Raw genomic sequence first — 24,009 nt, forward strand, 5'->3', positions numbered from 1 at the left:
CCCTGTCATAGCTTCATTCCTAAAGGGTATTATTCTGTAACCTGTTAATGTGAGTCCTTCAAGGGTGTTGACAGAGAAATCAAACATTAAGCGTTTGAGAAAACCTCTCCTTTCCATGTGACAGGCAACCCAGACTGCTAGGACAGAGATCTGATGGGAAAAGCCCTCAGCTGGTGTTTCCTTCCTTGAAGCCCTGGACAGTGGCTGCTTGTCAGCTTCTTTCCCAGAGGCTGGTCTGGGGAGAATCATGAGAAATTTGTGTGCAATGAAGTGGCCGTGTCTAATCATTCACCACTCACCTTCCTCCACAGAGGATGACCAAGGCAGAGAGCCTGTGCCTCAGTCAGTTCACACAGACATCCTTTTTTTTTCTTTAATATCCCCATTAGAAGTCCATGTCTCATGACTTGATCAAAGAATACATATCAAAGCAATTTTTAAAAATGTAACGTTTCTAATCCACCAACATTTAGAGTGGCATCCTGACTTAGGTCTGCTTCAGCACAGAGACATTGATGAAGACTGTAGTAAGAGCTGTAAAAATCTATTCATAAGCAACATGAGTTTTTAAGATAAAATTATACATCTTCTATATAGAGTGGTAAAAAATGTGTTGGTACAAAATAATTTTTTAAAAATGCTCTGGACTCTGTACCAGAGTCTGTAAAAGAATTATAAATTGAAGAGTATTTCTCCAGATGCAAATTTGGAAACTGAAGATGTTGATATGGGAAAGAAACAGCACTTCTCATCACTGTACAAGTTCCATCAGCCAGGGCTGGAGACTGGGGGAGCAGTAGATTAACTGCATCCATTCCTGCAGACCCCTGATCAATACAAACCTCAGCATTCCTGTCTGTACAAAATAGCACATTTCTGCCTGGTTTTGGTTTCTGCACTGACAGGGAAGCAAGCAGGTGGGGAGAGAGGGACTGGTGTGTGCACAGCTCTGAGCTGAGAACTTGTCCCACAGCTTTTATCACCAAACCTTAAAAAACTTTTACTTTAAAAACAACCATCAACTGCCTGATCTATTTCTTGAGCCAAGTCTATTCCAGTAGAAACTGAACAGCAGCCCTTCTAGCAGAAAAGAAGAAATTTAGTTTTATTACATATCGCCACTTGAACGACTCCTTCCCAAGTCTGAACCACAAAAGTGTTGGTGCTCCTCCCTCCTTTGGTGGAATGATAAGCTGATCAGCTCCCAAAATAAAATTAATTTAAGAGAATGAAAACCATCTTGCTTTCTCCTGTACTGTTTTGGCCTAATTCATTAATATTTTCTTTCTCCATGCTATACCCTGCATGCTTTGGGCTGGGGAAGATACCATTACCCAGTTAGTGCTGTGTATCTGGATTTTTTCTGAAGTGGAAGGTCCATTTGGACAAATATTATATAGTGGCCTCTTGGAGGCCCATGTAGTAAATCATTGCTTTAGTTGGTTGAAATAAAGCAAAACCAACCAAATACCCCAATTGTCATGGAAAATAGCCCTGAAAGAAAATAGAAAAGGCAAAGCACTGGAAATTTTATGAGAAAATGTTGCTGGAATTTTTGATGGTGTGTTTGAAGGATACTTGAAGTGAACTGAATGTTAAAATTTTATTCTTAATGAAAATTTAAGTTTTCTTAAACAGAATATTTGTTCATCACTTCAGGTAGTATCTTCTGGGATGCTTGTTTTTTAATAAAATACAATATCATTTGGAGAAGAAAAACAATAATTTAATTGGTTTTGGTTTAGAATTTTTTGTTTATCCATCAGCAGAAACCATGTTTCTATGAATTGAAAACCTAGGGAGAAATTATATGTGTGTTGTGATGTGGGTGTGCTCTGACATCTGAGTTTTTGTGTAATTGTACCTGAATATTTATCAGTTTCTTTCACAAGTGTCTGCAGAAGCAAGGCAAGAGGCCATTCCACAGTTTCACAGGTATGATTTATCTGGAATAAAATGAATCATTAAGTGACTATCTACAGCATGGTATCTTCACAAAATAAATGCAGACAGTACATGCCATTTTTGTCTCCCAGTAATGTACCAATAAAGCTAATATTTGAGGATGTTGCCATGAAAAAACAAACACATTTTTTTGAGGTTTTACAGACCCAAAGCTAGCAGGCTGGTGCTCAGGCAGCTCTGCTGACAGGATGCCAGGGGCAGGCAGCACCCAGGCATCTTCCACAGCCCCACTGGGAGCCCTGAGCAGGGGCTGCAGCTCCCGGGGCTTCCCCTGTAAAAACACTGCCAAACTGGGGTGAGGGGTGTCCTGCCACCAAGGCCAGTATTGCTGGCATTTCCTTTCTTTTGGCCCAGTGAAGAATGAAATCTGTGAGCACAGAATTCACATCAGTTCTGTGAGAACAGTGGAGGGGCAGCAGCTCAGGCACGAACAACAGCTCCCACTGCCCCATTCCCCGTGAGATGATAAAGGCATCTGGAAGAGAGGAACAATTCTCCTTTGGAGCTTTGTGGCTGGCCCTGTGTCTGCAGCTCACCCATTCATGCCTTCCACAGGTTTCCAGTTACTCAGCATTGGCCGCATTTCCAGTGAAGTGGTGGAACTCACTATGACAGAGCCCAGCAAACAAGGGTGAAAGGCCTCTGTGACACTTGGAGATGCTTATGAAAAAGTGTCTTGTCTTTGGCAAAATGTATTTTGCTCAGGTAGACTTTTTTTTTTCATTTTAAATTCAGATATTAACTTGAAGGAATCTGGGTATATCAGCTTTCAGCCTATAAAATACCCCCTGGGAACCATGAAAAAGCTGCCTTATCTGGCCTCCCCTGCATTGCTCTGGGTGTGATTGCATTCCATGGGGATGGCTGACTGCCTGACACGGGGCATTAGCAGAGCTCAGTTGTTACCCAGAGCACTCAGTGTGGCTGGGGGAAAGCTTCTGATCCTTGGCAAGCCAAGTCTGGAGCCTTGAGGAAAGGCTGGTGAGAGGAATGCTGTGCTCCCTGTCACATGCTGCCACATGACCAGAGGCAGGGTGGAAGGACTTTCATTGCCACGTAAAACGTGGTGCTCAGTTGAGTGCTTTTGCCTGAGGAGGGACTTATGTTGTTGCTTTTTTTTTTTCTTTCCCTCCAGGAAATTCACTCAGGATCTGCTGTAGCAGCAAACCAGGAGCAGATGCTGTCATGTGGCTACAGCTGCAATGAATGGCTGCCAGTGTTTTCTGCTGTCCTGAGTCGTGGTGCCCTCTGAGGGGGAAGGATGCTGCAAGGACACCCCACCCAACGCAGCTGGTTCCTCACACTGCACAAAACCAACCCCACCATGTTGTTTTACACCCATGTCTTTAAAATGTGCCTCTTTCAGTAAGCTCAGTAACACCCAATGTGTTCAGTTCTCCCCACTCTCAAGGCTTTCCAGGAGGTTCACAGATGCTCAAGTGGGTGCGTACTCTGTGGGACCAGCTGGAGGGCAAGGATCCAAGGCCTCCATTTACCCTCCAACTCCCTCCCTGCTATGGAAAAGCTGGTGGAAAACTAGGACAGGAGAAGGCTTCATCAACAAAATTTGTCTTTATTAACAGTTTTGTCAGTGTCCCACTCCCCAGAGGAAGGAACACATCTCAATCCCTCACAGCTCTTCTCCACCCCTTAAGACCCAATTTTCTCCCCATAGAATTGAGGGCAGAATCTGCCTGAATTTCATCCCTATGTGACACCAGGGCACAAAGAGACCCACGGTGCCCGTGGCACTGCCATGTGCCATAGGACAGAGCCCAGGGCAATGGTGGCCACCACCCTGCCATCCTTCTCATCTGCAGGCACTGGCTGTGCAAGGACTCAAATGTGCCCTATGGAGAAGCCTGAAAGCTTCTTGCTGCCCCAAAATATGATGAAACCTGTAGGGGGGATAGAACATAAGTAAATAAAGGTAATATAGAATGTAATCCCACCCCTAAGGAGTTGCAGCTGAGCCAAGTATTAGAGATTAGGAGCAGGCCTGATTTTAACAGCCTGCAGCTGTAGCCAATGAGAAGAGTGTTATAAAAGAGTGGATTGGTTGGTTGAGGGGAGCTGGAGTCAGTTGGGTGCTGTGAGAAGAAGGAAGAGTAAATAAGAGTGCCTAGAGGAGGTGCCTACAAGAACCATTGAGGAGGTATGAAACTCTAGTGGTATGGAACCTTTGCACTGTAATAACAGAAACCCAGCAACCAAGAGATGCTGGAGCAGCAAAAATTCTTCCCATCACTTTCATCACTGAATGGTTTCCCTTTAGCTGCATGCTCAAATTTTCTCAGCCTTTTGAAAGCTTTACCTAGAAAACCCCATGTGGCTTTAGTGCCCTGAATGATCGAGTTTGCTTAGAAAGGTGCAGGAAGAGAACCAACTTTCCATCCAGCTCAGAGCACATCCTAGGGAATATTAACCAGGAGAACAGATTCATGCCTGCATTCCTGGACTGGACTCTGTTCCCTACTCTCCTTTCAGTAAGATTGCATCTTCTTCAGCTGCCAGTTTCAATGTCCACACATGTGCATGTCTGTTCCTTAAAAAATTAACAACCAGACATCACCTGACCTGTCTTATGTCAACTATTGTGGTTTATTGATCATGTGGTTTATTGATCTTCCTCTGGGATTACTGTAAACTTGAGATTCCATAAAAATTTTAAGAATTTTTGGAGATCAGATAACTTATTATCATGGAAACACAGAGGGAAACACTGAAGTATAAGTCAAGTATGGTTATCCAGGGGATGGGGGGGATCACATTTAATATTTCACTTTCTAGCTCCATGTATTTGGGCTACAGGAAGGGCTTAGTGAGAGATGTAGTTAGGATTTTGTTACTCAGACATGTGGTGCACCTCATAAATGCAGGACTGTGGTATGCAAGAAATCTGCCTATTCACATTGTTTGTTATTTTATTAGTGCTCATATTTCAGCTTTGCAATTAGCCTGAACATCTGGCCAAATAAAATAGTACTTAAATGTATGAGGCTGGCATGTCAAATACAGAGTGCTTAAAAATAAGTGCTGGTGAATACAGAGAGAGGTTACTGTGTGTGGCTGGGTTTGATAAGCTGACTGGGAGGCTGGGAAAGTGTTTAATGGAGGCAATACCACCCTGCATGTAGAGATATCCTCTCTATGTGATTCTACTACACTAATTATATTTCAGTGCGTGGATTCAACTATATTTTTTTTCTAATTAACATTTTTTTCCTTTTGATAAATTCAGGAAGGCTTTGTTGTGCTCTGATCCATCCAAAATACAAGAAACTATAGTTGACAACTGCTCTACTCATAAAACAACACTTTAGCTACATGTATTTTATTAAACAGTATTTAATCCAGTTTTACTTCTGTTTGCTCCTGCTCTGAGTCCCACCTTGCTGTTCCAGAGGAGCAGCTGCCCTCCTGCCCAAGGACTGGGAGTGAGTCCCTCCCACGGTGTGAGATGGAGACCAGAGTCTGACTGCACCATGGGCTTCAGGGCTGACCAGAGCTGTCACTTGTCAGCCCAAGCCATGTTTGAAACTCATCCTAGAAAACAAATGTGCAGGCCAGAGACAAGCACTTCTTGCACTCACCAGGGCAGCCCTCATGACAACTAAGCAGATAGAAATCACCATCAGAATGGAAGCCAGGATGTGTTTCTGTGTGCTGATGAGCACAAGGGTCTCTCAGCAGTGGTGGCACACTGAAGAAGGCAGTGGTGGTGGCAGAGCTGGACTGTCCAGGATGTTATGTTTGTAGTTTGCCCTGGCTGACCCTTGGAGGACACTGGCCTGTGGCTGCTCCCTCACATGCATGCAGCAAGCACATGGAGTGGGGACAGTCAGGAGATGGACCTCAAAAAATATATTCCTGGTGGGAAGGGAGGGGCATCTGCTGCAATCCTTGAAGAAGGCAGTGCTTTGCCTGATTTGTTGAATAGTGAAGCAAGAATAAGGTTTGTGTAAGGTGAAATGAAATGTGGCTGTGGTTACACATGAGTAGAATCAATTATCATCCAATTTTAAGCTGTGAAGGAATCCTCCTGTACATCCACTGGAGGCTAGGAGCAGCAGGTAAGGAGACTCTCCTCACACACAATTCTTTAATAAGTCAAAACCCACTGTCAGTGTGCTATGCAATGCCCCATATCAATTTCTAGATACATCAAAATTAGGTCAGTTTTCTTTCTTAGGCTCTCAGGCAAGTCCTAATTTTTCCTGATGACATCCCATAGATAAGTGATACACAGACGCACCATACTCACCCCAACAACAGCCTGGAAAGAACCAGTAGAGGAGAGGAGCAAAGCCTGGTCCTTGCAGAAGACTGTCCCACAGCAGCTCCAGGGCACTGCCAGGGGCTGCTCACAGCTTGGGGGGCAGCACTGGGGCATCCCCTCTGTCCCTGTCCCACACAAATGCCCTGAGCAGGGAGGGAGGGAGGAGTTAGTCATTCCCTCATCTCACAGGGCCTCTCGCTACAGCCTGCCACCTCCCAAGTGCTTTCATGCCACATAATTATTCCAGTGAAGGCAGAGACTGTTTATTTTGGTTTAGGGTTTTAGTGCTTGGTCCACACCACAGCATATGAAAAGGTTTACTAACAAATCCACCTCCACCTTTTTCCTGCTCTTTTGACCCCGGTTGTGATGAGTATTGCACTGAAAAATTGTCTCTGTTTCAAAAGACTCAATATAATCTGCTCATAAGTGTGCTGTCTCTTCATACTTTGGTTGGTAACAAATGACTGTGATTAAAAGAAAGGGTCTGGTGATCTGCCAGTAGTTCTGACAAGGAGAGCAGCAATAAAAAGCCATAAAGCCACAAAGGTTTCCAAAGGGCACAGTGTAAAACTTGCTACAAACCAAGCACAACTCTGTAATGATCTGCCTAAATAGCTGTCCAATCATTGTTTAACACCTTTGTATCAAACAATTAACTCAAGAAGCTGATTTATTTTAATTAGCCAATCAGTATTTCTCAGTATTGTTTCTGCTGATCCTGAATTTCTAACCTTCCCAAGACTTCCTTGAGTAACCCAGCAAGTTAAGCCTCATGTTATTTTTGCATTAACCTTTCAGCTGCCTTTAATTTTTATTATGATTATTATAATTTTTATTTTTTTTTACAACAGCTGAAACTGACCTGTGTTGGAAACGGCCAGGAAAGTTCAGCCAAAGTGGATGTGAGCAGGAATTAAAGCCCAGGCCTGGTCACATGCTGAAGAAGAGGAGGGTGATTACTTGGGCTGAAGGGGCTTCCACCCTGCCATCAGTAAACTGTGCTGTAAACTGCTTCCAGAACAGCCAGACAAATCAGATTACTTCTATTTTTGGTATGAAGTCAAAAGCTTAGGGTAGACATAGTCATCATTGTTTCTTAACTTTCAGCCATTCTGGGGAATTGTTTGGGTGTAGGTACCTGGGGCACTGCACAAAAAGAGGTGTAGCTGAGTGGGAAAGGAAAATGGATTTAATGTCTCTTCATTCAGCACATGAAGGTATAAAACAGAATACTCCTCAGAGAAGGGATTATTGATTCTGCTTGTTCTGTTTTAGATGAGCACTCAGAGCAGGGAAGTGTTTTATGCAAATGTTGTCTCTTAATGCACCTGCCCCAGCAGCCACTCTCCTGTTAGGTAATTACACATAAAGATCAGACTGAATCTGTACTAAAAAATAGTTAGAGAGTTTATTTTTTCTTGAACCTGGCATGAACTGCAATCTTTGTTCTGAAGTGTTTGTGGAGCCTGTGCTGGGCTCAATTTTTTTAAAATAAAGCCTTTCAGCTCCCTGGATAAAACCACACCAAAAATTCACATACAGAAGCTAAAAGAAGACTATGTCAGTGAGAGTCAACACAAACAGGAAATATTTGTGCTGAAGTCAAAAGTTTGCTGTCACTAATGCTTTACCAGACTGTAAAGGCTGGAAATGAAGGTGCCTCAGAAATCCTAGAGCTGTGTTCTGGGTGAGGAATTTTATGCTGAGCAAGACAAGCAAGGCAACACATTTAAAAACCCAACATATGAATAGTCCATTTATTAAAACAAAAGACTTTTCTACCAGAAGGAGGTTACAAGAGAGATTAAAAGAAAACGAATTAAAATCAATCATAGGTAACAAATACCATTGCAGAGACATACTCCTGCTGAAAAAGGTTCAAGCCTTTATACATGTTTTAGAAGGAAATTAAGACATTGACCATATCTCTGTCTCACACACTCTCACACAGTGTCACAAATTACAGGAAATGACATCAAGCCACCAAGCACAAACCTAATTCCAGAGTACACAATGATTCACACATTGACGTGGATTTGTGAGTATTGACAATGTGAAAAGTTAGATCCAGCTGTGCACACAGGAACTACCAGCCCTGGTAGATGGGAGAGCTCCTGGTTAACCTCTCGTCACTGCTGGTGTTACCTTCAGACAACATGCTGATGGCCTCGTCCGTCTGCTGGCTGTCAGTGGTCGAGATCTTCTTGGAGTCGTGGATGTTGCTTTGGTAGTTCACTGGGGAGGGATAGGCATTTTCCCCCACAGTTGATGAGGACATAGATTCCCAGGGTATTTCTCTCTTTCTCCATTTCAGGTCCACCCTCCATCCTGTCCAGCCATAGAAAGCCAACGTGAAGAGAAAGCCCTGCATGGGATTAAGAACCCCCTGGGAAAGAGAAGGGCACCACGAGTTACACCAGCAAGGGAGGCTTCATCCTCAACTCTAGCAAAATGATTTGCATGTATTTAAAACTCCCCTTTCACTGAATAATTGCTGACTTTAAAATACACTATTTGCACTCAAATAAAAATTTAGCCATCACAGACACAAACAAATAAGAGGAAAACACCATGACCTGTTTTCCAAAATCCTGAGGCCATAACAGTAAGCGGTAAGCACAGAATGATTTTCTAGCATGAAGTTTAGCCAGTCAATCCCTTGGTGTGTTTTTAACTTTCCCCACAAGCTCTGGGCTATTTTATTCACAAAAGCACGTGTATTTTTCATTACAAGCCAAGTCAAATATATGAGAGGAGACACTAGCATAGACAGTCAAGCTTTTAAAAATAGCAGAAATTGATCTGTCTGGAATTGCTTTAGATTCTTGAGCCAGTGAAAATGTCCATCAAAGTGGGATGGAAAAATGGGGAAAGGCACTGAAAAAGAAAATCCCAAGTGATTGCCAAAAAATTTGTCTCTGTTCCCAGTGCCCTGAGAGGCTTAACAAATTAATGGCTTTAGATGCTTCTATTTTTCTCATAGGAAAAGAAGGAATTATTTTTACAGCCATTTTAAAGCAGAGGTCAGTCCCCAGATTTGACCTCTTGCTTTCCAGGTGAGCAAGGGCAAAGTCCCTGTCACATGAATGTGTTCACTCCTTGTCAGAGGAGGAGGAGGAGGAGGTTGTATCACATCAGTTACATCACTTAAACCTCCAATATCAAACTGCTCAAATGCTTAATTACACAAATCATGCACAGGCCTTACATCTATTTAACAATTTCAGAATAAATTCTCTAGGAAAATGAACCTGCACTGTCACCACTGAAAAATCCCTTGTCAAATATTCTAATAGGAGAAAGAGGCTACAGTAAGGGACCAGCATCTCACAGCTATTTTTGGTTCCTCGTGTGAAAGATTTTTCACCTATTTCTTCCCAAATAATGATCCAAATTTCATTACATAAGTTCCAATCATCCTTTATGATAACAAAAAAACCCACCCCACTTGCAAACAGAGAATTTCCATGAAATGCCCATTTAATTGGGAATCCCTTCAGGAACTGTGAGCTAAAACTTTGCATCTTGCATTGAGGCAGAGTTTAGCAAGGTGAGGATAGAAATCATTGTCGTTATCTGTTCTGGACCTTAAACTGGTAGTGATCTCTCACAGAGAGAAAGCATACTCCAGTAAAATGTTGGCCTCCGGGACATTTTTTGGGCAAAGTTTACATGTGAAAAACCCTCCCATTGACTCTTCATTCCTTTCTCTTACTTTCTGCTTTTCTTCCTTGATTTTCAGAGTGTTTATATCCCTCAAAATCATAAACCCCACACTACACAGGTGTTGTTCCACCAGTCTCACAGCGGTGATTTCTAAGCCCAGGTGATGTCCCAGCTGACCCACCATGATGATCCAGGTGATCAGTGCAGCACTCCTGATGTTTTTCAGGGGCATTTCATTGATGTCTGGCTGCATTTCGAGGTAGAACAGAAGGGTCTCATTGATGATGTTGGATGACCAGCTGCGGCAGGAGCAAAGAAGAAAAGGACAGTTACATATGGATGGGCATGTAAAATATGCTTCACCTTCAAATTATAGAAATTAAAATCACTCTAAGGACAGTGAGATTTTTTAAATCATATAATCATTAAGGGCAGAAAAGACCTCTAGGATGATCAAGTCCAAAATGGTTGGATTCCTTGTTAAATCTCAATCTGAAGGAACCTGTAGGTCTATGAGATCACAATCAAGGACTGGACCTACCTACTCACCCAGGCCTAGACAATATAAATCAATATTTTAAGAAAACTGATAATTTTAACTTGCTGCAGAACAGTAAATTGCAGAATAAAATTGAGATGAGAAGGAAGTGTGACCCATGATGGGAATATCATGCATCCTGATTTCTTTCACTTGTGCCTTAGAAGAGTTGCGCTCACAGACAAGGAACTCAAATATATGACACATCACATGTTGTTGTAAAAGTCTGCAGGATTTCCAGCAGGAGTTAGAATTTCAGGGTTAGATTCAAGACTTCCAGGATGTCCATTAAAAACACCAAAAATACCAAAAGCTGACCTTTAAATCCTTGAAAATGTTAACAATTATTTTTAATCATTTATTTTATTTTAATTATTTTAATTATTTTAATTATTTAATTATTTAATTTTATTTTTATTATTCAATTTAATAATATCTGTCTCCAAATAAGGATGATATAATCAAGCCTCATTTATTGAAAGAAACTGAGTGTGTTTCAATAGAGATTATAGCAAATGGCTGTAAGTTCCTGTGACATCTAAACAGCGAGAGAAGCATTTCTTTATAGTTGTACTGTGGCTTCAGAAATGAAACCATCAGCATTCATGTCATACTTTCTAAGGGGTTTTATATTTGTCCTCTGCACAATTATATCTTTGTTACAATGTAAAACCTCCTGCTCTCCCCTGCCAAATCTGTAGGCATCTCTTCTATCCTATTTTGCCCCAACCTGATGTCTTTCACTAAAGCATTCCATATTTGACTTCTGGGATGAAAGGAAATTTTCCCTGTGCTTCTGAGATGAGACTGCCTCAGTCTTTCCCTCCAGTAACCTTTGAGAAAGTTTTTACACTCGAGAGCTTATGTTTTATTAGAGCAAAATCCAAAACCAGAGCTGCGATTTTATTTTTTTATTAGGAAACCCCAGAATGAGACAGAATGGAAATAAACAATTGTCCCCACAATGTCCATGGGAAATTGGCCTTTCCTTTCATGCTTTTTCCCAGATAATCAAGCTGGCCACCATCCCTTAGGTTGCAATGCACTTCTGTGGTGCCTCTGGGCTCTTTCTTTCCACAGCCCTGGGAGCTTGGCTGACTCTCTGCTCCTTATTATTTCAGCAATTTCCAGGAAGCCTTGCTGCAGGATCCCTGCTGCTGTCTCTCACTCCCTCCTCTGCTGCCTACCCCACCCTTCACATTGGAAACTTGACTTCCAAGCCAAGAGCGCTGTTATTCCCCCAAAAGACAACAATTTCCTTCCAGAGCACTCAGCAGACAGCAGCCAGGAGAAGATAAAAGAGGCAGCCTTTCTCCCTGCTCAGCCTGTTAAAGCAATGTAACATGCATTAATACACCTGTGTGTAAAGAAGTGGGATGCAGAGAATGCTAAGTTTGGCCTTCTCATTTCACTGCTCCAGAACCATTTCTTGTCGTCCCATTCTCCTCCCTATCTCTTTTCTGTCCTATGCCAAAGTACTATTTTCATGGGGAAAGATGAAATATATTAAAAAAAAAAAAAAAAAGAAAAAGAAAAAGGAATTTCACACACAATCATATGGAGTTTTCTTTTCTGGCATTTCCTTACTTTCCAGTCAGTATACATGTAGTTTTCAGGCATTTGAAAACTGCAGAGCAGAGGTGGCTGCATTGTATGATCACGGTCAGAGCCATGAAGCCAGACTTAGAAGTATTTTTATTGTAGGTCCTCAGTGATGTGTTTGGTGCCAAGAGGCTCTGAGAAATGTTGATTACAGAAAGTCAGCTACCATCTACCAGCCCACAGAGCTGGGAGCCTGCTCTACCAGACAGCTTCAGCCAATGCCCAACCTATTGGGAATTTTTTGCTATTGTTTCTTGTTGCTTTTGCTTTTCTGTTGGTTAAACATTTTATCATTTCCTCACAGCCTTGTGAGTGATTCAGCTCCTTTGTGAGCTAGTTTAGAACTGCTTCTTCCTTAGATACCTTCCCTTCCAAGCATAAAGACAAACAAATGAAGCAACCCATCAGTCTTTACTCCTGTCCCTGACTCTCTCCCTCTGGGAAAAAGGCACTTTAAAGGAAAATAATGCACCTCTTACCAAATGACAAATACCAGCATAATTTTGAAGAAGCGCATCTGGATCTCTGTCCCCAGACGTCTTTCATTCTCTGTGTAAATTCCTTGTCTCCCTTTCAGTAAGGAGGCAACTGAAAATTATACAATTACGTTTTCATTAATGTATGCACATCTTGTTAGTTTAGGCACAAAAATACAGAAGATAGAAGCCTTAAAGACGGAACAAATGAATAGATGGATTTGTCCCCAGCAGCTGTTCAGAAACTGGAAGGACCATTTTCAAGGAAATATAGCCTAATACTTAGGAAAATAATTACACACAGCTGGATTCCTAAAATGAGATATCTCACTATTTTTTTTTCTCTTAATCCCACTGAAAATACGAAATAGTATGACCAACATAATTCTATTTCATAACAAAAGGTACCATGTACCTTCTATATAATGTGTGACATAATTATATGCTTATAATGTGATGTTTGAACAGAATCTTCTATCCTATTATGCACATTGTTTTTCATTGTGTCATTGATGCAGCATTAGCTACACCTCTAAAACAGGAAGATGGATTGTCAGCAAAAAATTACGCTGCATGTTGTTCAGATGTCACAAGGAATATAAAAATGCAAACACAAATATACAAAGAACAACTTTTTATGGGAACGACTTCTTAAAAGAACAACTGCTTCTTTGAAAATGAGTATAGCTGAGGGACAGAGAATGAATGGGATAAAGATTGAACTGAGAATACTTTACTTTCTCCTGCTTTTTTATATCATCAATGCATAGATGAAATCAGGTACTGCAAACATCCAGGCATGATCATATTACATGCAAAGAATGCATTGAATCTGTGACTTTTTTCAGTCTCACTTCTTCCAAGCACTGGATAATAAATTGAACTGGAAGGTCAAGATCCCATCTGAGTTGTGTACAATTCCCATCTGTTTCATAATCTCAGAAGTGACAAAATTCTGATCACATTTTATTACATTTTTTGCTCTAGGGCTGCCAAGAAGTTAAACCAACTCTCTGATCTCACCAGCTAGAATAAATTACATTCCAAAGTTGAGGTTGGTACCAAAACTCCAGTAGAGTTAAGCATCCAGAGTACATTGCCTCAAAAGCTTTAAATCAAGTAACATGGAAACATGTTTGCCCACCTGCAGTTAGAGGTTAATAACAGAAGAGATTTTGTGTCACCAGAATTTGTCTCTAGGGCAAATTCCCCATAAAAATGGTGTTTTCATTTCCATAGGCAACTGCTTCCCACCCTTTGGTGTGTCTCTATGATTTACCAAGGAGCTGTCACACATCCCTGAGTACAAAGCCATGATTTCTACAGTACTGTGTTGCTAAATAACACAGACTGATTGCTGCTGGCCATCAGGAACATACCTGCTGATACTGTCCTCCTAAACAGGATTGGGTTGGCCACAAGCACTAGCAGGAGTGGGGCATAGGTTGTGATGTAATGTGGGATTGCATGTTCCAAGCCATTTTCACAGCTGAGAAGAAATCATTAAAAGATTATGCATTTTTTCCCCCACAGCTCATTTTTCTGCCTATTTTATCTATGTCAGCTTTAACTTAGAAAAAAAAAAAAAAGAAGAATGAAGAAAACAGATGCAAAAAATTTAATTTATGGATCTTTACCACCAGTTGACATGGGACATAAAGTTGATTTTAAGCATGCACTCTCAGGGGGTTTTTCTCAAATTGAAAGGAAAGCTAAAGCCAGGAGTGGGAGAAGGGTGGCTCGCAGAAGCTGTGTCACAGCAAGCTCAAGTGCCTGGATTGCCTTGCATATTTCTTCAGGGCCCTCTGAAGCCCAGGCAGGTATTTCAAGCATAATCACTGAAATTAATCAGTGGGACATCCTTGGCAAAGAACAAAATGCTCAACTTTTGAAAATCTGTCTCTAAAGCTGACCAAAAGACACCCAAATGAGCAGAGAGTGCCCTGATTTCACAGTGTTTCCAGAGCCTGCTTACCTGGAGAGAGAGGGGTAGTAAAGCAGAGCAATCCCCTCCACGCAGAGCATCACTGCCAGGCCCCAGGTCATCATGTGGTACAGCACAATTGTACTGCAAGCACCAAACACCACAGGCACAGTTAGAGACATCCAGCATCACACTGCCCACATTGCAAGGTAAAAACAGGACCCTCACTGAAAAAGAGCTTTACAGGCAGAAAATTGTGCAGAACAACACTGGCAATACATTAAACTAAGGAAAGCAGGTGAGTGGGGGCAGCCCTTCAGAAAAAGAATTAGCCAAAGCAGTTATTCAGGGTTGCACATGGAAGTCCTGTCCCCTCCAGCCTGCAGGGTGGAGGGAACAAGACTTCTTCCCTACCCCTATTATTGAGAAGGAACCCCTGCATCTTTCATTTCTCCCGCAGAGAGCAAATTAGCAGATTAAAATTTAAGAATGGAGATGAACAGTCAAATAAACCATCCTTTTGTGATTTGTAGAAAATGATGTTTAACTTTCAGAGCTGGATACCGCTCCCATCTTAGGGAGATTCAGATCTGTGTTTGTAGAAAGCTTTTGCTGTTTACTCTGATCTCAGAATCAAGCCCAAATACACATGATTTTTTTGGTTAACAGGGATGGGGGAAGGAGGCAGGTCCCAGCTGTTTGACTAGAGCTATGGGGCTTTAGACTGTTTAGGATAAACTTGATTTTGTAATGTTAACTCGAAAAGCCTCATTTTGGTTACACCTGCAGAAGAACCATATCCTTAGTTTCTGACTCCTCTGTATCATCTGGGAACAGAGTCACATAATTCCACTTTTATCAGCAGAAACTGAAGGTTATCTTGCTCTTCTAACAACCAACTTAGAAACTTCTTTGGTTTTTTTCCTGTCTGGCACTAAAGCATGGTACTTTCCAAAGGGTTTAGGCTCTTCTGTCACAGGCATTGCAGAAAAATATATGAAAAATACATATTTTTCTTCTGAGGGATTTTAAAAGTGTGATCAGAAGGGCAATAATGACCACACTCACTGAGAAATTCATAAAATAAAAAATATCAGAGAAAAAGAAAAAAACGGAATTAACTATATGAAATTAACTGCATGAAGTTCAGCACTTTCCCCCTCCAAATTTTCATTTTCTGTATAACACTATTTTTTTGCTGCAAAAATCAATTTCAGATGCAGGGTAGGAACAAAAATATTCATCTCATTGCCATAAAGTTTATAGACTACGATTTGCTCCATTTTTTTCCAAAGGTTAAATGAATTCAGTTACATTTAAATTGAATTTGGACATAATTTAGTATCTGAGCATTGCCCTGGCAATTCAAGCACTCAGAACACCACACATCCCTATCATTACCTGGTAGCTATATGAGCATCAGATGGTTGTACAAGACTCACTTATACTCTTAGGCAGCTGCAAACAGAGACATACAGTGTTGGAGGGAAAAAACCAAATTCAGAGCTTTAACTCTGGTACCTCAGTCCAGCTGATCTTCTCACCACCAAGTAAGAATCAACAGCATAGCAAAACAACCACCAGAAGCCAGCACTATATAACAGCTGGATCCACATCTAGAGGGGAAAGAAGTGCCAAATGTCACAGCTGCTTCTCCAGTACCACTGGGGCAGGGAAGGGATTCAAACCTTGGCCTGCTAATTTGTTCTTTAAATGTGTGTATTTTACAAATGAGATTATGGAGTATGAAATCTTACTGAAAGTCACAGGAACAGCATTGTTGTAGCTTATGGGTCAAGTTGTAGGTAAATTGAGCAGCATTTGCTTTCACAGCTCATTTTCTGGTTTAGAAAACCTTCATTTACCTCTCTGTTCCTAACCTGAACGTGGTAAGTGAAGCCCAAAGAAATTTATAGCAAAGATGCTTTAATTTTAGGTTAAAATTGCAGTTGTTTCTCAGTAGCTGAGGCATAAAAATATAACTGAGGTCAGTGATAACCACAGTGTGCCTATGCATTTGTAGGCTCTGCACGTGCTGGGTGTTTTCTCCATGCACAAGATGGTTATCAAGAGAAAAACTCATTAATGAGAAAATCACTCACGCTCTGGATGAATACACCTACTGAACTCCCTGCGTGATTTCTTCAATAAAAATCCAAAGCAAACAGGTTCAAGTCAAGCCAAATTCCACAGCATTCTTGAGTTGACCCCATGCATTTTTCCCATGAGCTTATATAGGAAAAGTGACCTTTCTTTGCCACTGTATATAAATTCCACATTTCTTCCCCATAGGAGCTGGCTCTTTGTAATAGTCTGGGAGTGTTTTAATATTCATGCTATCTTCCCTCCAAGCTGTCTCTCAGTTCTTATCTGAATATCCTTTATCACAGCTCCATAGTAGCATCATTTTACATCTGGAAATCAACATACTTGTTACTAAGCCAAACGTTGATGAATAGAGATCTAGCACTCCTTCCTCCAAAAGGCAAATCAAGCTGGGAAATATTTCCTTTCACCATGGGTGTAGACCCTACCTCTAGTAATTTGTGGCATGAATTATTCAGTATTTAATTCAAACATCATGATATTTTCCTAGTGCACAGGAGGCAGAAAATAAAATCCCAGTCTTCCTTGTAATGTACTTTACCCACAGCACTCAGCAGGTAACTTCATCATCACATGTATAGATTTGCTGCACTTGGAAAATGCACAATTTACTACCCATAAACAAACATATACAAAAATTAACAGCACTTTTCAGAAAATCCAACACAGACAAAACTGTCTCCAAAAATAATATAAATCAGATGCACTTAAACCCTAAAGCTTCATATGATACCTTACTTTTTAGCTTGCTGAAAGAGTACCCCTCTGCAAACCATTCAAGGGACATCTGAAAGTTTCACTATTTGCAGTTTGTATAGGCTTGTGGTTAAGAGAAATAAAACAACAGCACTAAAAGAAAAATAAAATAGAATCGGAAACATTTTATTAACTCACATGAGAATACGTTAGGGGAAATGAGTGGAAGAAAGGTTATTTTTCATTCCAATATAGTTGAATCTAAATTTAAAATGACTCAAATTACAGCATTTTCCTGGAGCACAAGTAAGGGAAAATAAAAATTGTGGTAGACCACTATACTGCTCACCATCTAACCTGAAATTCAAATGAAAAACAGTCTGCATACAGTACTCTGTCATGTTTAAAAATACATTTTTATGTGTTATGGGCAAGAAAGTGAAACATGAGGAGGAATGGGTTTTTAGTAGGACATTCTTGCTGCATGATATTGAGATTTTTGTCTTTCTCAAAAAAAAAAAAAAACAGCATTTGCATCTAATAAGCAAAACTTAAAGATATGTGATAGAATTGAGAAGTGATAGATGTGTACAATTTATATTTGTGTCCATGGCACAAAACTATCCTGTTTGAAGCTGCTTTTATATAGGAATATAAAGCACACTGAGTTCAATTTGGCACACATTGCTTTCTTTTAAAACTACTGGAGCTGAAGAATTTTCTTTTCGTGCAACCTATCCCCTTCTACATTGTAAGCTTTGAATTGCAAAGCTTATACTGCTATTGCTCATGCATTAATTAATATGAAATCCCACATTCCTATTGCATCTGTGTGGAGTGATGATCTGTCTTACTTGTCATTGTCAATGTTTTGGTAAAAATTGTGACCTTTATTCTTGTACAGTGAGCTCAAATTCTATTTCCCAGTGTTTTTATTATAAAATTTGGAACTGAGTTTCAATGTGTACTTTTGGAATGCATTTACATTTTCTTATTCTTGCATTTTAATCCAGAATATACTTAATTAGACTTGGGCAGATGCAGTCATTGAGATGCAGCCCAGCAATCTGAGCTGCAATCCCACATGGCAGGGACAGACCTTCTGCCAGCAGATTTGTGGCTATGAGTATATTTCTCCTGCTGTCTAAAACACAGACTCTCCTGCCACAAAAGCTAATTTGAGCTACCCAAGTTGCTGGTTTCAGGAGGTCCTTGCTGCACCACACAGGCTGCAGTTTCTGACAGAGGAGACACAGAACACCTCGTGCTGCCAGTGCAACAGAGCCACTGGGGCATTGGTGGTGCTGTGCCAGCACAAACCCAAACAATGCTTCACAGCCTTTTGGGGCTGCTTGTATCCTTTTGGTTCCACGCCCTTGGTGTACTCCACTCCCCTGGCACTCCTGGAGGAGAGAACACCTCAGAACTGGTGGGATCAGTGTGACCCAGCTGCCCTACATCCCTGCCCACCCTACAGCCCCATCAGCACCCTGCCTGCCTGACCCAGGCTCGCAGAGGGAGGCATGAATGCACTTGCAGGGGTGTGGCAGAGACTGAAACCGTCATATCCAGGCTCTGACTCACAGCCACATTTCCTTTTGGACACAGCAAGCAGTTTTCCTTTCAGATTCCCCCTGTGGAAGGACCCTTAATTGGGAGCAGAGGAAAGGGGGGATGATCTGGGTACCTACCGCGCTCCCCACGCAGAAAGTGGAAGGCCACACGTCAGTCCCATTCACCACAGAAATGTTGGCTATGAAGCCTGGGAAGCCCAGCCATACACTTGACCTGAAGATTATACCTAAAGAAAAAGAAATGTATTAATGCTTTGGATCTGCTGGTGTGATTTGAGTCACATGCCTTTCCCTGGCACATATTTCACATCGCAGCCCAGATTTTGTGCGTCTACAGGAAGGCGACGGCTGCAGAGGAGCACAGCAGGGACAACTGTGCTATTTAAATGTCAGTGGGATCATCCAGGGAAAGTAGCCCCAAGAGCTGGAAGCTGCTGGGACTTAAAAGTTACAGAGATTAGGATCTCACTTAGAGATGGTGTCACATGCTTCCCTAACATAAACTGGGTAGCATTCAACATAAACACTAAATAACTGTTTACCAGCATATATTAATACACTGATATTCACTTCTCTATAAACCCCTCCCCCCCCACTGCAGAAAAAGAGTTATTTTTCATTTTTTCTCTGCCTTCAGTTTACAAACAGCCCTTTTCCTCTGTCACAGGACTGAGAAAAAGCAGCACTTATGAATTAGGGAACAACAAGGCTCTTTTAAAAAATGAACTTAGAGTTTGTTAGTGAGGTTTTCTGGGTTTGCTTGAAATGAAGCACCAACAGGAAACAGAACAAATTGACCTGGTTTCTCACCAAGAATGAACTGTATTAGACTCACCCACTGAAGTGAGTCTAATACAAAAACAACAATGGATAACTGGTTTGAGTTTGCCAGTGAAAGAGGAAGAGAGAAAAATAACTTTGTCTATTGTTGGCTTCATCTGACTGAAAGGACCTTTTCCAGGTGCATGGCCATATGTATTTTCCATACCTCTTTCTTTACTTCCTTTATAATCTTTGGTTTAGTATTGGTACTTATTAGGTACTGTGAGAGAACCTGGCTGGGTGTGAAAGGGGAAGAGAAGTGAAACACTAAGACACACAGACACACAGACACACAGACTCACACACAGCCCCCAGCAGTGAGACAAAACACTGCTACTTCTATTACCTAATGTGAGGTGGGAAATGCTACTGTAGAAACAAACTTGTCCTGTATTTTCATAGCATGTGTCATGATAATTTATACCAAATTTGACAATAAATGATTGATGGGAAAAATTACCAAGTGACTGATGGGACAGCTCAACACATACTAGTTTTATTTTGACTCATGCATTCTGTTTTAGTCTCCACTGGTTTATTCCTCCAGACTATCCACCAGGGTCTGAGCAGCAGGCTGTCCTTGATAAGGTAGCTTTACTCACATTTCAAAAGCCTGTGTCCAGCATGATCTGTGTGCAGCTGCAAGTCAAACTCATTTTCTGTCAATGCGATGTGCCCAGAGAAGCAGCTGGCACATGAGCAAGAGGAACACTTGGTCCACAAGGATTTGAGGGCATGGAGGACAGTGGTTTCCAAATGCCATCCTATGGATTGCCTAAATGTTTGATGTCAGATTTATTTTCCAACGTGCAGCATCACCTCCACTTTTATGCCTTACTCTGAGAAGCACTTGCCATTCTAGATTTTAATTTGTTTTAAAGCAGAGATTTTGGTGTAGATTTGTCAGGAGCTTTCCCTTCCACAGCATAACTATTAAACAAGAACCTTCTCCCCAAGGACCCGTAATTTCCTGATCTCACTTAGTCCAAATCTTCCTGTGGACACAAACAGCTTCCCTCAGAAATCTCTGCTGTCCACTCACCAGCTTCTGAGGTCTGTGGTACCTCAGAGCAAAAAGAACCTGTTACAGCCATGGCAAGGACAGCAAGCTGGCACTTACCTACGCCCCCAAGGATATCACAAATGGAGATAAGGAGAAGGATGGTGGAGGAGGAGGAGGCTTTGGGCATCTTCCGTGGGCTCTGTCCCTTCTTTGGCAGGAGCTGCAGGATGGTCAGTAGCAGGCTGATGGAGGCACTGCCAATGCAGACTCCACAGAAGACTTCAGGCTGGAAGTGCATCACCAGCTGTGTGGCTGCATCCCTGTTTGGGCAGCAGTAGGTTTCTAACCTTGGAGAAGCCATGGAACGTCCGACTGGTGGAGGGGCCCCAGGAGCAGAAGAAAATGCTGTTGCTTCCCCAAGGCAGCATTCACTTTTTCTTCACCCTCCCCATTAGTCCTCGGTGGTGAGAATCACGCGATTGATGGATCATGTGCTGCTGCTGCTGCTGCTGGAAGTAAATCCCCTAGAGCTGCCTTTCTCAGCCTCTCCTAGCAAGGAGATCAGATCTGAACAAGAAACCACAGTGTAATCTGAACCATGCCCCATGCTCGCTCAGAGCCATTGGCAGCAGTTCACTCACATAGTTCTGCTTGCACAGTGTGTGATACAGGAAGACTTGAACTCGTCAGAGCATTGAAGATGGTTTAAAATAAATAAGGATGCAGATACCAAAGTGGAAGCATTACATTTTAATTGTGTTTCTCTTTAGCCTCATCCTACACAGCACCCTTTAGTTACCTCAAATTAATTGAAAAGATGAATCCAGACACGAGCAGTCCCAGTCTTTACAGGGAAGAGCAGGGATATAAATCCACACCCTAACCCAAATCTCAGTTTTAGTGATCCAACCCACCCATCTCTGTAAATAAAATCAGAAGCACGATGCCCTATCACTGTAGAAAGAGATTACACTTGGGAAGAAAATATTAATCTCATCCTATTTAAATTGCAAGCACAAAAAATCCTTTCTTTAGTCAGTACTGTCTGCATTAGATCAGCTTGACAGGGAAAATTCCAGGACTTAGGATTTCTCAATAACATATTTCTCTGTCTCTCTCTCTCCTTTTTTTTTTTTTTTTAATTTGGTAAGGCTTCAATATGAAAACAGGAACTTGACCTGCAATGTTTGTTTTTCCTTTATAAGTTTGACAATATCTTTTATGACAAAGGTCCTGCTAGATACAGCAGCAAATAAATACAATCATAAACACAAAAAGTAATTCTTCCCTTTAAACTAAGTCTCAAACTCCCTGTATCAGCCCTCACCCTTCCAGAAAATTTGTTTATAGGGACACATTCAGGAAATACAAGAGGAAACATTGCCAAAAGACTCAAAGTCATCAGCATGTTAAATAACACAGTCATGGATTTTATAATTAGTCCCTATAAGAACAAATGACCTAACCCTTTTTTTTCCCGCAATGGTCTGGCTTATTTTTTGGCAGAAATTATGAGGGGCTCCTGAATGACAATGGTATGTTTTGTGTGTAGTGTTTATGACCACAGTGAGTTTGCCCTCAGCAGGGAAATCAGCTGCAGGCCTGGGTGAAATGGTGCCTGCTGCACACATTGGCCAAGAGACCTCATACACACAATCCCAGCAAAAGAACAAACTCCACCAAGCCCCTCAGCCTGCTGGAGGGGGCTGTGCAGCCTCCCAGTGCTGGGCTGGGGTGGCAGGGCTGTGGTGGCAGGGCTGAGGGGGCAGCTGGAGCTGCCAGGTCTGATGTGTGCCCACCCATCCTGGTGCCAGGGCACTCCCGGGGCCCTGTGCGGGCACTGGCACTCGATGAGCAGAGTGTCAGCCTGCAAAGCCAGGCTCCTACACGTGCAGGGCCATACATCAACAAGGTGTTTGGGCTCCTGCTGCAGTCAGCTGAGGTCCTAGGCAGCCAAGCTTATGGTCTAGACTTTGTCTAGAGAGCTGTTCAGATCTTTTGAAAATAAATGCACAGGGTGAGCTGAGGAGGCTCCAGTGACCATAATGTGAATTTGGGCATACATGTCATCAAAGACTCTGAAACACAGGCAGCTGAGCTGGATGTTTTGGCAAGTGTTTTTGCTGCTTTCCAGCATAAAGAGATTTCCCTGCTCCTTGGATGAGGACAGGTGAGTGAGCTGGATGTTGCAATCCTACAGCTTGTTGCTACCATGTATACAAAAACATATTGGGGACAGCAAGGTTGCAAAATCAGATTGCTCTGCTCCAGAAACACAAACTCATGCTGAGGTTGTCAATACAGGGCTCTGTCATCAGTACAAATCTGGGACTCCTCAGACTTTATTCCACCTCTGCTAAAGCAGTGGTGCGTGGAGTTGCCACATTTCTGTCAAGATACTGCACTGAAACCTCCCTGGCTTCTAAAGAACTAAGGAATTAACATCCACAGATTATTTGTTAAAATTAAGCCATCGTATGCTACATATACAACTCAAAGACATATACATGAAAAAAAAAAATTTGCTCTAATTTGAAGGAAAATTTATATTGCTTGGCTTATACTTAGAAGAGAAAAGCTTTGAAATATTAGAGAGAAACTGTTTAATAAAAGACTTTCATTCCCAATATCAGTTTCTAAAATTGTTCCCTTCGCTATTTCTGTAGCCATTTTCTTTCTTTCAAAAATTTAAAAAGCATGTCAAGTCATTATCCTGATTTTGTTTGAGTTTGTTCTGGCTTACAGATAGGAATGTTTGTGTATTTTGCTTTTTCTGCTTATTGTTTGTTTTCATTGATCTTGACTGTGATCTTCTACTCTGTCCATGTGGATTTACAATTTTATTATTTTAACTTCTCTCTCCCTTTTTTTTCCAGCCACTTTGAAACTACTTTCATTACTCAATTGTACTCCTGTACTCTGGAGATTAATTTTTTTATATGTCCCTTCTATTCTTGCCACAGTTTTGCCAGCTGTGCCCACTCCTTTTATTGCTTTATTCCTCTGAGTGGAGCATTGGTTTTTAACCTCTTCTCCTGGGTTCCTTCCCTCCTGTAATTTCTCAGGACTTGATTTCATAGTTTCTTCAGAGGGAGTACGTGGTTTTTATTGGAAGCAAAGCACATGACCTGTAGGATACCTAATGCAAAAAGGAAAATTAAGTGACCCATGAATGAACTGATACTTACCGTGATAGAAGTAGAGGTGTCTAAAATACGCCAACATTTGAGGCTGATCTTAGTCTCTGGTTTTCATTGCTGGGCTCAATGTATAGAGAGCTAGAACAGTCAAAGAAATTCAAAACTGGTTTGGCAGTCTTATACTCAAGATTAATTTGGCTTCTTGTGATTATGAA

The 24,009-nt window shown here is 41.6% G+C and overlaps 1 protein-coding gene across 1 annotated transcript; it reads right to left on the bottom strand.

The window, feature by feature from the left end:
* Positions 1-8,329: 8,329 nt before the first annotated feature.
* On the bottom strand, positions 8,330-21,015 carry GPR143 (G protein-coupled receptor 143). Its single transcript, XM_058800385.1, has 8 exons — positions 20,772-21,015; positions 18,947-19,056; positions 15,975-16,069; positions 14,505-14,597; positions 13,909-14,018; positions 12,533-12,641; positions 10,095-10,212; positions 8,330-8,633 (listed from the first exon to the last, which is right to left on the bottom strand). The coding sequence occupies exons 1-8, from the start codon at positions 21,013-21,015 to the stop codon at positions 8,334-8,336; spliced, it is 1,179 nt and encodes a 392-aa protein (XP_058656368.1). The 3' UTR covers positions 8,330-8,333.
* Positions 21,016-24,009: the final 2,994 nt, after the last annotated feature.

This window comes from Ammospiza caudacuta, chromosome 2 (genome assembly GCF_027887145.1).
Source record: "Ammospiza caudacuta isolate bAmmCau1 chromosome 2, bAmmCau1.pri, whole genome shotgun sequence".
Taxonomy (NCBI): Eukaryota; Metazoa; Chordata; class Aves; order Passeriformes; family Passerellidae; genus Ammospiza; species Ammospiza caudacuta.